This window comes from Callorhinus ursinus, unplaced genomic scaffold, assembly GCF_003265705.2.
Source record: "Callorhinus ursinus isolate GAN/ISIS: 27379988/994484 unplaced genomic scaffold, GSC_fseal_2.0 scaffold6, whole genome shotgun sequence".
NCBI classification, from domain to species: Eukaryota; Metazoa; Chordata; class Mammalia; order Carnivora; family Otariidae; genus Callorhinus; species Callorhinus ursinus.
The window spans coordinates 47952290-47965708 of record NW_027397068.1 but is presented as its reverse complement, the minus strand read 5'-3'; the positions used below and the strand labels follow the sequence as shown (position 1 = coordinate 47965708).

At 37.8% G+C, this 13419-nt stretch overlaps 1 protein-coding gene across 5 annotated transcripts in view; it reads right to left on the bottom strand.

Annotated features, from left to right (window-relative positions):
• AKAP7 (A-kinase anchoring protein 7) overlaps positions 1–13419 on the bottom strand; it is a 161905-nt gene that overhangs the window by 117490 nt on the left and 30996 nt on the right. For all 5 annotated transcript variants that reach the window (XR_012378565.1, XM_073893937.1, XM_073893938.1 and 2 more), the window contains exons 4-5: positions 13232–13368; positions 7063–7223 (exon numbers count right to left, since the gene is read on the bottom strand). Coding sequence is in view for 4 of the 5 variants with exons in the window: in XM_073893937.1 (XP_073750038.1) it covers positions 7063–7223; positions 13232–13368 (298 nt within the window). In the remaining variant the exon portion in view is untranslated. The remainder of the gene's footprint in view (positions 1–7062; positions 7224–13231; positions 13369–13419) is intronic.

Below are 13419 nucleotides of genomic sequence, written 5' to 3'. Positions count from 1 at the left end.
AAGAAAAGTAATAGCTGTGATGGTAGCAGTGGGGGTGGTGGGTATTTATCATTATTATTAATGATAATAGCTACCATCTATTTACCATTGTATATGTGCCAAACACTGTGCTAAGCATTTCATGTATGTTATCTCAGTTTATTTTGAGAACAGTCATTATTATGCTTGTTTTACAAATAAGGAAACTGAATGCAATGTCAGTTCTAAAAGACTCCAAATCCACAGCTCACTTTGAGCCAGGATGTTTGGATGGTTGTGTTCATGGTGCTGCAAGAAAAGGTCACAATGTGAGCTAGGAAACAAAGTGCTCAAAAAGTGAGAGGAAATATTTGGACAACAGCAAAGAGGAGAGATAGAGGGTAATAGCAAGAACTACCAATAAGAAAAGGCTTGTGTGTGAGGGTAGAATGGGAACAAAGCGAAAGAGAACTAAGAGAACATGGATGACATGTCTGGGCCCCACGGTGTGAGGCACTGCTGGAAAGAACAACCTGCACCCAGAGGAGGCTGCGATCTCAGACTGGCAAATAGATCAGCTAAGGCAAGAAGGTAAAGGGGATGCTCCTGAAAGCCAGGAGTCCAGTTGTTAATTTACAGTGTAACCGACTAGCGTAGTGATTAAAAACATAGAATCTGGTGGAGGATGGGCAAAACCAGTGCAAGGAGTCAAAAGTACAAATTTCCAGTTATAATATAAATAAGTCAGGGGATGTAATGTACAACATGGTGTCTGTATTTAATAATGCTGTACTGCATATTAGAAGGTCGCTAAAAGAATAAATACATTTTTTAAGAGTTTATTTATTTGAGAGAGAGAGAGAGCACACGCACAAGCAGGGGTAAAAAGGGGTAAGGAACAAGCAAGACTCCAGGCTCAGCACAAGCTGGACACAGGACTCAATCCCCCAACCCTGAGATCAGGACCTGAGCAGAGGCAAAACCAAGAGTTGGGTGCTCAACCAAGCCACCCAAGTGCTGCAAGAGTAAATCTTAAAAGTTCTCATCACAAGGAAGAAATTTCTAACTATGTGAGGTGATGGATGTTAACTACTTATTTCACTATATACAAATAACAAATCATTATGTTGTAAACCTGAAATTAATATAATGTTATGGGTCAATTGTACAATAAAAGAATATGTCTAACAACAGGGGAACAGTAACATAAATTAGGATGCAATGGAATACTATATAATCAGTAAAAATGCTTTTGGAAACTATTTCATGTTGATGATAATGATAGCTAACTTGAGAGCATTTATTCTGTACCAAATACTGTTCTTTATGTACATTATATTTCACACATATATTATAATGAATGATAGTAATTTTTTTTTTTTTTTTAAAGCACACAGAATCTAGAGCCAGGCTGCCTGGATTTGAGTCCTGGCTCTATGACTTACTATCAAATTATTTAGCCTCTTTGTGCTTCAGTTTCCTTATCTATAAGATAGGGAAGATAATAATGGTCCCTATCTCACAGAAATGCTAAAATTAAATGAGTTAATATTTGTAAGATGGTAAGAATAATGGCACAAAGTAAATTCATTTAAGTGTTTGACTGAAAATCAAGTAAAATAAAAGAGGGGATGTAGGGAACCACAATATGCCAATCCAAAATACGCCACTTTGGCACAAGAATTTTGAGCGAATGAGAATCAGTAGATGCAGAAAGAAACCTTCCAGATCTTTCCTTGGCTGACTAAAAGCAGACTTCTAGAAAATGAGACTGCCCAAAATCCCCTTACCCAGGAAAGTCTTTTGGCCAAGATGGACCTGTACAAACCTTACTCTGTTAGAGCCCCCCATATGTTTACCTTCCCAAAATTTGCCATTCCAGAAAGCCTAAATCCTTTTTTTGTCTTATCATTTCTCTACAAAGTTGCTGTTCTTCTGTTAAGATGCCGTATCAGCCAAAGTTCTAACCATCCTTTTGAGTTACTCTTCACTGCATCTTCTCTACATGATGTGTACTGCACACATTAATAAAATCCTTGTTTTTCTGTTAATTTTTTATTGGTCTAATTTTACAGGGCCCCTGGGGGACAATCCAGGAGGGTGGAAGGAAAAACACATTTCCTCCCCTACAGGGACAGTGGAAAAGGGTAAAAGAGGGATGTGAAGGGACAGGAAGTACGGGGAATCTGTGCCTAGAGAAGCGTGCACACAGAAGCAGGGCATTCAACAGAGCCTCTGAAGGTCCTCAGTGGTGCAGGCTTGTGATTCAGACATCCTGATTGGGGAGAAAAGCTGGTCTTTGCTTATTCTAAATGAAGTGTGGCAAAGGTGTTCTGATGTTTTTATTTATTTTTTAATTTTAAAGATTTTATTTATTTATTTGAGAGCGAGAGAATGAGAGATAGAGAGCACGAGAGGGAAGAGGGTCAGAGGAAGAAGCAGACTCCCTGCTGAGCAGGCAGCCCGATGTGGGACTCGATCCTGGGACTCCAGGATCATGGCCTGAGCCGAAGGCAGTCGCTTAACCAACTGAGCCACCCAGGCTCCCTGTTCTGATGTTTTTAAACACAGACTAACCCAGGCCATGAAGGGGAAGGATGCCCACCTACCTGTGGTAGTGAGAAGTCCAAGACTTCTAATATCTTCTGTTATAGAAGATATTATATTTCTTCTGTAATAGAGCAGCCTAGAAAGGCCCAAAGATACCAGCAACCAAACAGATTCCCCACAACAAGCAGAAAACACAGGGCATATGCTCCCCATCTTTTCGGGGAAATGACCATCAGCATAAGAGAAAGTATAATGTTCAAATGAACATCCTAAAAACCTTTCACTTTTCCTTATATGAGATAAATACACTTGGAATGTTTTCTCATGCTAACCAAGGGCACTTTTCTCATTTAAAAAAAAGATTTGCAAGAACTATTGTAATTCTAGCAGGCTAAACTTTTAGCAATCTCTCAATCTAATACACATCTTAACAAAATTACAAAATTACATTTTGCTGAAATAAATGAATGAAATCATATTCATTTCTACACAAACAGCTTTGCAATGCAATTTCATCATTGTAAGATGTGGAGAAATGCCATATAAATGCATAATTTTCACTATCTTCTTAGCTCTATGAGCTACCGTGTACTTCTAAGGAGAAAGTAGGTGCTGTTTTATTCTGGAAAAACAGAATCTCTCAAGGTCAAGATAGGAAGCTGATACACAGAGTTCTGATGCCACACACCTTACTGGCTTCCTCAAACAGCTATCCCATAAACCTACATGGACACGGTTTGCAAAGATGGGCTTGCTCTCTTCAGCCCACTAGGCATCTACCAGAAACAACAGTTAGCAACAGCACATCTGGATGCATAATTCAAGTACTGATGGTAAAAGCACATAGATTCAGACTGTATTAGTCCAAAATGTAGAATAATTTTCTTCAATTTTACACATTAAAAAATCTAAATTATTCTTGAACCTGTAATTTTTCAGCAATGAATTCAAGTATTAGGGCCTAAAATTCAGTTCTTTTTTCGTAACAACTATATAATATTTTAAGAATGTTTCTTTTAACTTATAAATTTAAAACTCTGTGAAAATTAGGTAAATCAAACTATTCATGAATTATAATTTTCAACAACTTTTCAAGTAAGTTTTACTTATAATATGTACTTAAACTTCTTTATCAATACTTTATTAAATTTATTTTCTTTAAAAATGCTGTTCTCCATTAAGTCAAATTAGCTCTGCCTTCACTATTTTGAACAAATAAGATTTTAATATTCTTGTATCAGCATATACACACACATAGTTTATTACACTTTTAAGAAATGTAGTACACCCTGGTCAATTCTAAAAGTAGAAATATATTATTTGAGTAAGTAGTTTATAAAATGTGATACAAAGACAAATTACATTATTTACTGATACTGCTGGACTAAAGCAATACCAATCCTGAGGCATTCTTGTCAAAATAAATCTAATGAAGTTGTCAAAATAAATCTAATGAAGTGAAATGTTGACAAAAATTCTCTGTATTGAACATTCTATCTGAACACTATATATATGGAGTATTAGTCCATTTATTGACTAAACTTGAACAAAAATTTTCCATATACACATTTAAATATTTAGATTTCTTATAAAAGTGTATGAAAACTATAATCAAAAGCAACAGTACAAAATACACATAAAAGATTAAAAGCAAGCAATAACAAACAGTGATTATATGAGGACAAAATGCTATTCTCCCTCTATTTTCCATTTTTGTAATGTTTTGTTTAAAGTTTGGAAAAGTGTATGTATTTTTAAGCAACAGTCTCTCACATCAAGAAAAGAATTACAGGGGCAGTGGCCTTTCCTAAAATGACAAAGCAACACCCTTGGGCTCATAGTCATACTAAAGCTGGCAAGATTTCACATTCCTCAGCACACAATGGATCTTTCATCAATACTGGAAACTGCCTTTGTGAGAATATTTGCTAAGAATGGATGGAATTCTCAATGTTGCAAGCACCCATTGAATTATTCAAAAGAACAATGAATGAATGACTAATCAGAAGTGTTTCTTGAGATCAGGGATATTTATATTCCAAAAAAAAAAAACACCTAAATCTAGCATTGTCTCCAGAACAGTTAGGAAGAACAGATTAAGTTTGTTAACTATGGGCATTGGTTCCCAAATGCTTTGCTATCAAAACTGTTAGAGTTGCCTTTTTCTTGACCAACTAATAATTTTAAGTCCTTCTTGACTCATAAATATTGTTTGCATGTTTGTTGATATGTACTTTGCTCCACAAAAGAAAACTTAACCAACAATGAAATGAAATGTGATTCTCAAAGTCTCCCTTAACCCAAAAAGAGAAGCATTTTCGTTTTTCGTTTTTCTGGTTTTTTAAAATTACTTATTTATTTAAGTAAGCTCTGTGGCCAACGTGAGGCTCAAACTCACAACCCCAAGATCAAGAGTCACATGCTCTTTGGACTGTGCCAGCCAGGCACCCCAAGATGTACCTCTGAATGAGTAACTATAAAACTACACAAAGATAATTTAGTATTAAGTTAAAAAAAGTATGTCTCAAAAATTCATATACATGATAAAGTTAAAACCACTTAAAAATACATATACTTTGGGAGAATATAAGGAAATAATAAACACTAACTTCAGGATGATGGTTCGCTTAAATGAAGTATGGCCATGGGATGGATTAAGGAAAAGGACAACACAGTTAAGGTTATTACCAGTGTCCTAGCTTTTGTTTCATGGATTTTGTTTTGTGTTTTTTGTTTGGTGGCAGATTCCCAGGTGATTATGATACCATTTTAAAATAGAGATGGATGAAAAAAATAAATGAATAAAATAAAATAAAATAGAGATGGATGGATGGCCAATAGATGATTGATAGATAGATAAAGTAGAACAAGCATGGACCAATGATAATTGTATTACGAACCAAAGATCACTAAACCTGAAATGAAATAACAGGAAATGATCCAACACGATATGAAGATAAAAATTCTTTACAGCATGTAGATTGACAACCAAACTACAATCTCTGGATCAACTCAAAAGTCATTCATCCAGATTTTGTAACTTTCTTCTTCTACTTCACTAAACACTTTCAATTATGCTGCACAAAGTGACCTGTCAGACCTTCTAACATCACCAATGGACTTCTGCTCAGAGAGTAGAACCTAAAAAGAAAGGGGGAAAAAAGTAGCACAGAGGAAAAGCTGCTGTCTCACCCACAGACTCTCTGGAATGGGGCTGACAATGCCCACAAAGCCTGAATAGGCAACTGGTAATTCTTATCCATACTGTCAATACTTACTAAATGCCAACTATATGTCAAATGTCATGAAAAGCACTAGAATCCTTCAGACTTATGATTAGGACAGTCCTAGCAGATATTTAAGTCCAGCCCATCACCTTCCAGAGCCCAGAATCCACATATCTTCAGGTCAAAAAACTCAAGATAGGACAGTCACAGTGGAAACAGTATGGAGGTTCCTCAAAAAATTAAAAATAGAAATACCATATGATCCAATAATTCCATTGAGTGTTTACCCAAAAACAAAAACGCTAATTTCAAAAAGACATATGCACCGCTATGTTTATTACAGCATTATTTACAATAGCCCAAATATGGAAACAACCCAACTGTCCATCAATAGACAAATGGATAAGGAAGATGTGGTATATATACAACAGAATATTCCATAAAAAAGGATGAGATCATGCCATTTGAGACAACATGGATAGACCTATAGGGTATTATGCTAAATGAAATAAGTCAGGCAGAGAAAGACAAATACTATATGATTCTACTCATAAGTGGAATGTAAAAAACAAAACAAATGAATAAACAAACAAAAAGCAGAATCAGACCTATGAATACAGAGACCAAAATGATGGCTGCAGTAAGGGAGAGTGGGGGGGGGGGGGTTGGGCAAAATGGGTGAAGGGTGGTGGGAGATACAGGCTTCCAGTTATGGAATGAGTAAGTCATGGGAGGGCGTCTGGGTGGCTCCGTCAGTTAGGTTACCGACCGTTGGTTTCAGCTCAGGTCATGATCTCATGGGTCATGAGACAGAGCCTTGCATCAGGCTCCCTGCTCGGCAGACAGTCTGCTTGAGATACTTTCCCTCTGCCCCTCCCCCCCAACTCCGTGCTCTCTCTCCATGCTCTTTCTCTCTCTCTCTCTAAAGTGAATAAATCTTAAAAAAAAAAAAAAAAGTCATGGGAATAAAAGTTACCACATAAGGAATACAGTCAGTGACACGGTAACAGTGACATATTGGGTAAGACGGTAGCTACACTTGGGGTGAGCACAGCATAATGTATAAACCTGTCAAATCACTGTGTTGTACACCTGAAACTAATGTAACACTGATGTCAACCATACTCAAAAAAAAAAAAAAAAAATCAAGATAACTTCAGGTATTTTATTTGGCTGCTTACCTACACATGCAAATGCTGAAGCCACTCATTTATAAGGTAAGGTTATAAGTTAAAAGATTTCAAATTTCTATTATAAGAATTGGGGATGGGGAGGTTATTTCTTCAAAAGATGAGATTTCACATGGATGTGTTGCTGTTTATTTTACCTGCTATCTCCAAAAGTGAGTTTACATGATCTCCTTCTGCCAGCTTCACAAATCCAACCTGATTTCCGAAAGTGTCAATCCCCTGAAAGGGCAAAATCAACTGTTTTCCTTGGAGGATTTCTTCTATGAATGGTTTTAATTCCAAAAGAGCACCTATACCACTGGTAAGAGATAATATAATTTTCAGTAACATATTAAGTAATAAAATATATAAAACCAATCAGTTTTAGAAAGATAAATTTTGATATTTGTTCTAATTAAAGTTCAAAAATAACTTCAAAACCTAATCCATATGATTAAAATAAAACTATTAATTTTTTTTAATTTTAACCTTTTTTATTATGTTCCATTAGTGAACATATAATACATCCATTAGTTTTCAATGTAGTGTTCAACGATTCATTAGTTGCGTATAACACCCAGTGCTCATCACAACACGTGCCCGCCTTAATACCCATCACCCGGTTACCCCATCCCCTCACCCCCCTCCCTTCTGTAATCCTCAGTTTGCTTCCCGGAGTCCAGAGTCTCTCATGGTTTGTCTCCCTCTTTGTTTTTTAAACAAAAACTATGGAAGAAGTGAATTAAATCTTTACTTAATTATAATTTATATTATATTAAAGACATGAAAGAAAATACTACTTTATAGTTCACCAAGAAGTTTTTAATCAAGGGAACACTGCACAGACAACTCAAAAAAAATTACTGACCATATATTCCAAAAACCTAATACCAAAAGAACTTATATTAGATTCTGTGGAAAGTTCTGGATTCTTATTAAAAGTACTAGTACAGTATTTATTCTATTTACTTAGGGTAAATAGTATTTGCAAAGTACTCTACTAAAACTTAACACTCATTATCTCTTAAACTATAATAGCCTCTGTAACAAGGTAAAATACAAGCTTATATTTACCAACTACAACCACACAAGTTTATTTCTGTTTAACCTATGTGATTATAGGACTACTCTGTTTCAAATGCTTTCTTTTTCTTCATAATAACAAATGTTTACTATATAAATGAATTAAACATGATCAGGTTTGGAATATTTTGAAAATTAGGATAAATTATTTCCATCTTTAAGAGAATTCTGGTGTAGGTATGGTGTTATGAGAAAAAAATTAAAATCTCACTAGAGGGCAGCAATTACTCCAAAAAGAAGGGTACAGTCTTACATAATGTAAAGGGCTTTAAAACACCCTTCTGTTGAAACATCGTTAATTTAAACTGTCTTGATCAGTGTGATTTGTTCACCAGTAATTATACATCAAATGTGTGAAAAGAAATGTAGGTATTTTTCTAGCTCTTTCATATTTCTAAATTAGTTTTCATATAAAGTTTGTAACGGATTTCATCCATAACTTCATACTGAGTTTCAATTCTCATCTATGCCGTAACAAAATGTACAATACTTCAAAATACCTTTGGAAAGGTCAACATTTCTCATTGTACCTCCAAACCCGCATCCTAAATCCAATCTTTCCTGATTGTATTTATGTTCATCCAAAAAAGACACAGTGTACATACGCCTACTGCAAGACTGTCCTTCACTGAAGGGAGTTAGAGCATGTGAAAGTTGAATGGCCACTTCTGGCTCATCTTTCGTAAACTGGGGAATTCAAGATACTCATTTTAAATGTAACTATTTATGCTCTAGGAGCATAAACCAATAAGTCCCAATGAGATGTCACTGATCACAGAGTAAGAAAAAGTCATAGTGTCTATTGGTAAGTATCACTAACTTTCAAATTCTTTTAAATAGAATATCTTTTCAAGATTGATTTATGGAAAGACTTCTTTATGGTAAAAAGGGTAAAAAGTAAATGCATACACGAAACAGAACTCTGAAACTAGAGTTCAGACCCAAAGGTGTATTTATTTGCAATTAAGGCAGGACAACCATCTTTTCAACTCAGCAGCTGGGTTTGACCTTACAAATTTCTATGCCTTTCTTCTACATCATGAGGGCAAAGGACCTGAGGTGGTATCTGAAGAAATTCATGATTAAAAAAAAAAAATGTTTAAGTAATCTCTGCACCCACCACAGGGCATAACCTCACGACCCTGAGATCAAGAGTCGCACGCTCTACTGACTAGGCCAGCCAGGTGCCCTGAAGAAATTCATGATTTTAAAAAAATGCTTCTGCATGCTCCATACCCAACCCATTGGTCAATATATCATTAAACACCTAAATAATGATACTACATTTTGAAAAGTAAGAACACAGAACAAGGAACTGATAATATAGATGTCAACATACTATACAGTGTAGGATGAAAGGTAAAGTTAAAAGATTAGAGACTTAGAAAATCCTTCTTACAAATAATGTTTTACCAGAAAACCCAATCGGTTTCTCTCTCACTATATAGCTACCCAAAGTGAAGTCACATCTTGATTCTGTTCCTTATTTAAAAGTTAACACTGCTAGGGCACCTGGATGGCTCAGTCCATGAAGCGGCTGACTCTTGACTTCGGCTCAGGTCATGATCGCAGGGTCCTGACATGGAGCCCCGTGTCAGGCTTCCCACTCGGCAGGGAGTCTGCTGGAGGATTCTCCCTCTCCCTCTGCCCCTCCCTCCTCCTGCATGCTCGCTCGCTCTCTCAAATAAATATATCTTTTTAAAAAACAAAATAAAATAAAAAATAAAAACTCTGCCACAGACACTTCCCTGGCTTCCCAAACTAGTAGCAAATCTTTACTTCTTTGAAATTCCATTAATACTTTATATCTTATGAAACATAACAGTTTTTGTGTTTTTCTATTATAGTTATTTGAGTTCATATGGTATCTAGTCAACTTAATTGTATAATCCATGAGCATAAGAGCCATCCCTGATTCATCTTCATTTTCCCCAAAGCACTTAGCTCAGTATCTTGCACATGACTGATAATTAACGCTGGTTGAGTTGCAAAACACTGTCTTGTCTGTATAGCAAACTTCATTATTTCTTAGATTTTTTTATTATAACTTTTGTCAAGAAGAATTACTAAACTGCAAATATCTGGTCATCATCTTCTAGTAGAGAGAATATTCCCAGTATCATAAAGTTGCATAAGGATGCCACTTCAAACACAAAGTTGACTTGCTAAACATTTCATTTTTTCACAAAACTAGAAGTATTTGCAAAAAGCCCTGGTAAAACACAGGCCTGAATGACGCAGAGTCACCATGCTCTCTGCACAGGAATTCTTCAACATGTGATGCCATGACTTAGGGCAAGACGATGCTGCCTCGTTCAGGACTGTCCCATGTGCTGCAGATGGCTTAGCAACCCTCACTCCTGCCCATCAAATGTCCACAGCACTCCTCAGTAATCGTGACACCCAAAAATACCCCCACAAATATTTCTAAAAGTCTCCTGGAGAAGGCAGTCTTGCGCCCACTGAGAAATGTAAACAGTACGATACATTGGAGGCATACCTTCCCCCTCACCCTAACCCCACTGGACACCACGTGCTCATCAGTAGAGGCCACTGAGGCATAGGAAGCCATTCATACCTGTGCAGACTGATCTCTCCCACTTCTCTCATGCCCCTGTGCTCATCCTCTCCCTCCTGTCTCCACCCCACCCTTCTCTTTGTGCCTCCCCATCTTTCACACACACACCCCATGGAGTACTAAGAGAACTGACTAGTTCTGGCTTCTCTACTGACCAGTATTTGCTTAATTACTAGAGCTCTTGCTTCCTCATATGTATAAGGGAGATGGCATTTCTGTGCTGCCTCCCAATACCATTAAGAGAATAAAAGGAAATAATACCTGTATGGGGGACGGAAGCTGGGGAGCCAAGGCTGACAGAGACATGCCGTACGCCATGGCCAAGACCCATTTCTGATGACAAAGATAAACCTAAACTTACTGATCAACAGTGACTCAACCTTTTCTGGTTTAAAAAAGTCTCTTTGGGGTACAATTATTCAGTTAATTCAAACCTCCTTTCAGGAGTTTTTCCCTTCCCTCTCTCCTCCTCCTTCCCAAGGAATCCAGCATACCCTTCTAAAAGAACTGAGGAAGACCTCTCAACTGCTTGCTGTTTGAGTCCTCAGAGAGTCCCACTTCGGGGGGACTGGTCTGGTCATATCCCTGGGTGCCCTATATCAGGGTCCATGACAGCACGCTTGCTCTTTCTGGGCTTTGTAGCAGCAGGTACTGCCGAAGCACAAGATCCCTGCCAGAGTCTCTGATCAAGAAACGTGGATGTTCAGCAGTGTCCTCAACCCTTACCTAGCTCCTGATTCACCAATTCTTTCTGAGTTGGACTTCCAAGTCCACCCACCAGGGCACAAGAAACTTCTGCATCCATCTTTATGTCTTGATAGGCAATGCGGAATTGAAGGAAATTCCTCAGGTCCGTCTGTTAGAAATCTTCCTCGACTCTAATCTACCACCTATGTGATATGTGACACCACATTCTTCTAGCATTAGTTAAACAGGAACTTCCCCAAAAAGCTTGAGTTTTCCCCATACACTGAGAACCCCAAACCAACGTGAGTGTCTCTACCATTCCTAATTCTCTGCTCCAGCACTGGTGGGGGCCAGGCTTGGAAAGAACATTCAACCCCAACAGGGGAGCCAGAACATTGTGTCTGCCTTCATGCCTCGAAGACTCCACCTAGCACTGGAGGGGCTCCATATTCCTTCCCACCCAGGACAAGAAGACTCACAGCAGCCACCTACAACCCTCCTCAAAGTTGTCTGTGCTTTCACTGACCACACAGAAGTTCTTTTGAATTTGTTGCTGGTTCAGTGTCTCCCACTTGCCACCCCTTACACCAGCTCACCAAGAGAAAAGACTGAGGTCCCCCAAGAAAGAAGGAATTCTGCCTCCAGACTGCCTTGGACTTGAGACTACGTCAACTCTTCCCTGGATTTTGGACTTGCCAGCCTCCACAGTCACATGAGCTAATTCCGTAAAATAAATTCCGTATGTAAGTGTAGATACAGATATGTCGAGATATCAACACATCTAGATACCCATACAGATATACATCCTGTTGGTTCTGTCTCCAGAGAACGCGGACTAATTCAGCGTTCTAACACACACAGGGCACCACTCTTCTCTCAGGCTTTCATCTTCTCCTTCTTCTTTGGCTTCTTTTCCTTTAAGAGCATCAGAGTATTTATTTGTCTTCTGTTTGGCAAAGTGAACAGTGAAAGTGAGGCAAGTAAAAAAATCTTCCAGGCCTCTCTGCAATTGCAGGGTGCCCAAGACCTGCTCTTGGGTAGATCAGGTTGGAAGAGATCAGAAGACCGATCTCTACAGACATGAAGGTCTACTGTTTAAAAGACATAACTACAAAAACCATAATTTGGCTTCATATTTTGAGTTACTAATAAGTTCATTGTTTTCTCCCTTTCCCTCACCCTCTTCCCAATGCAAGCCTCGTTCTTCATTCCCTCAGGAAACTACATGTCAGGTCAACTACAAAACAGAAGTAACCTGCAATGCATTCTGATTCTGGTTTTCCAAAGAGCTAAAGCTTCAGCTTAAGCCAGAGAGATATACAGAAGGTACCAAGGAAAGGAGCAATCATACGTACAGAGTATCCCAGAGAATTGGGGGAGAAGACCAACTGGCTACTGAAAAGCAGCAGCCAATGACTCATACCCAACCTTTACAGCACAACTCTAGAATTCGAATTGGGCAGCATACAGGTACTCTAAGATTGAGTAAGGTAAAATGGTAATTGTCTACTGACCTAAGGGAATGGCAGTTCTAATGACTAACAACACCGGCTGCCTGTGTGTGCCAGGCCCTGTACAAGGAGCTCTTACGTGTACTGGTACTATTATTTTTCCCGTTTACTTAAAAAGTGGACAATTTGCCCCAAATCAGGCAGCTATTCAGAGATGGTTGTGCCATGGTTCCAAAATCTTTACCAAGAATCCTAACCTAAATGGTCAGCCTCCAGAGTGCTTACATGATTAACATGGGCAAAACAACTGCACGACCAAGGGCTACTATTTGATAACAATAACAGAGTTGAAGAAGTCTAAATTAGGAGGAATATTTGTATTGTTAATTCGGTACATTGACTATTAGTTGGAACAAATTATAACAAAGAATGCTTCCTTAGAATTTCAATGCCTCTGGGTTCTGCTATGTTTACTCATATTAAAGTAGTAACTTGAAAAGTGATATTCAAGGAAGGCATATTACTCACATGTTTACTTCATCTTCACTTAATAGCTGCATCACTAGCAGGGTAATATGAAAGGAGCCATCACTGGTCATTGCTTTGGCTAGTTGCTTATCTTGTTGTATTATTGCATTTTGCAGGATCTTAATTCCTCTTGTAATCTAATCACACACACACACACACACACACACACATATACATACAAAACATAG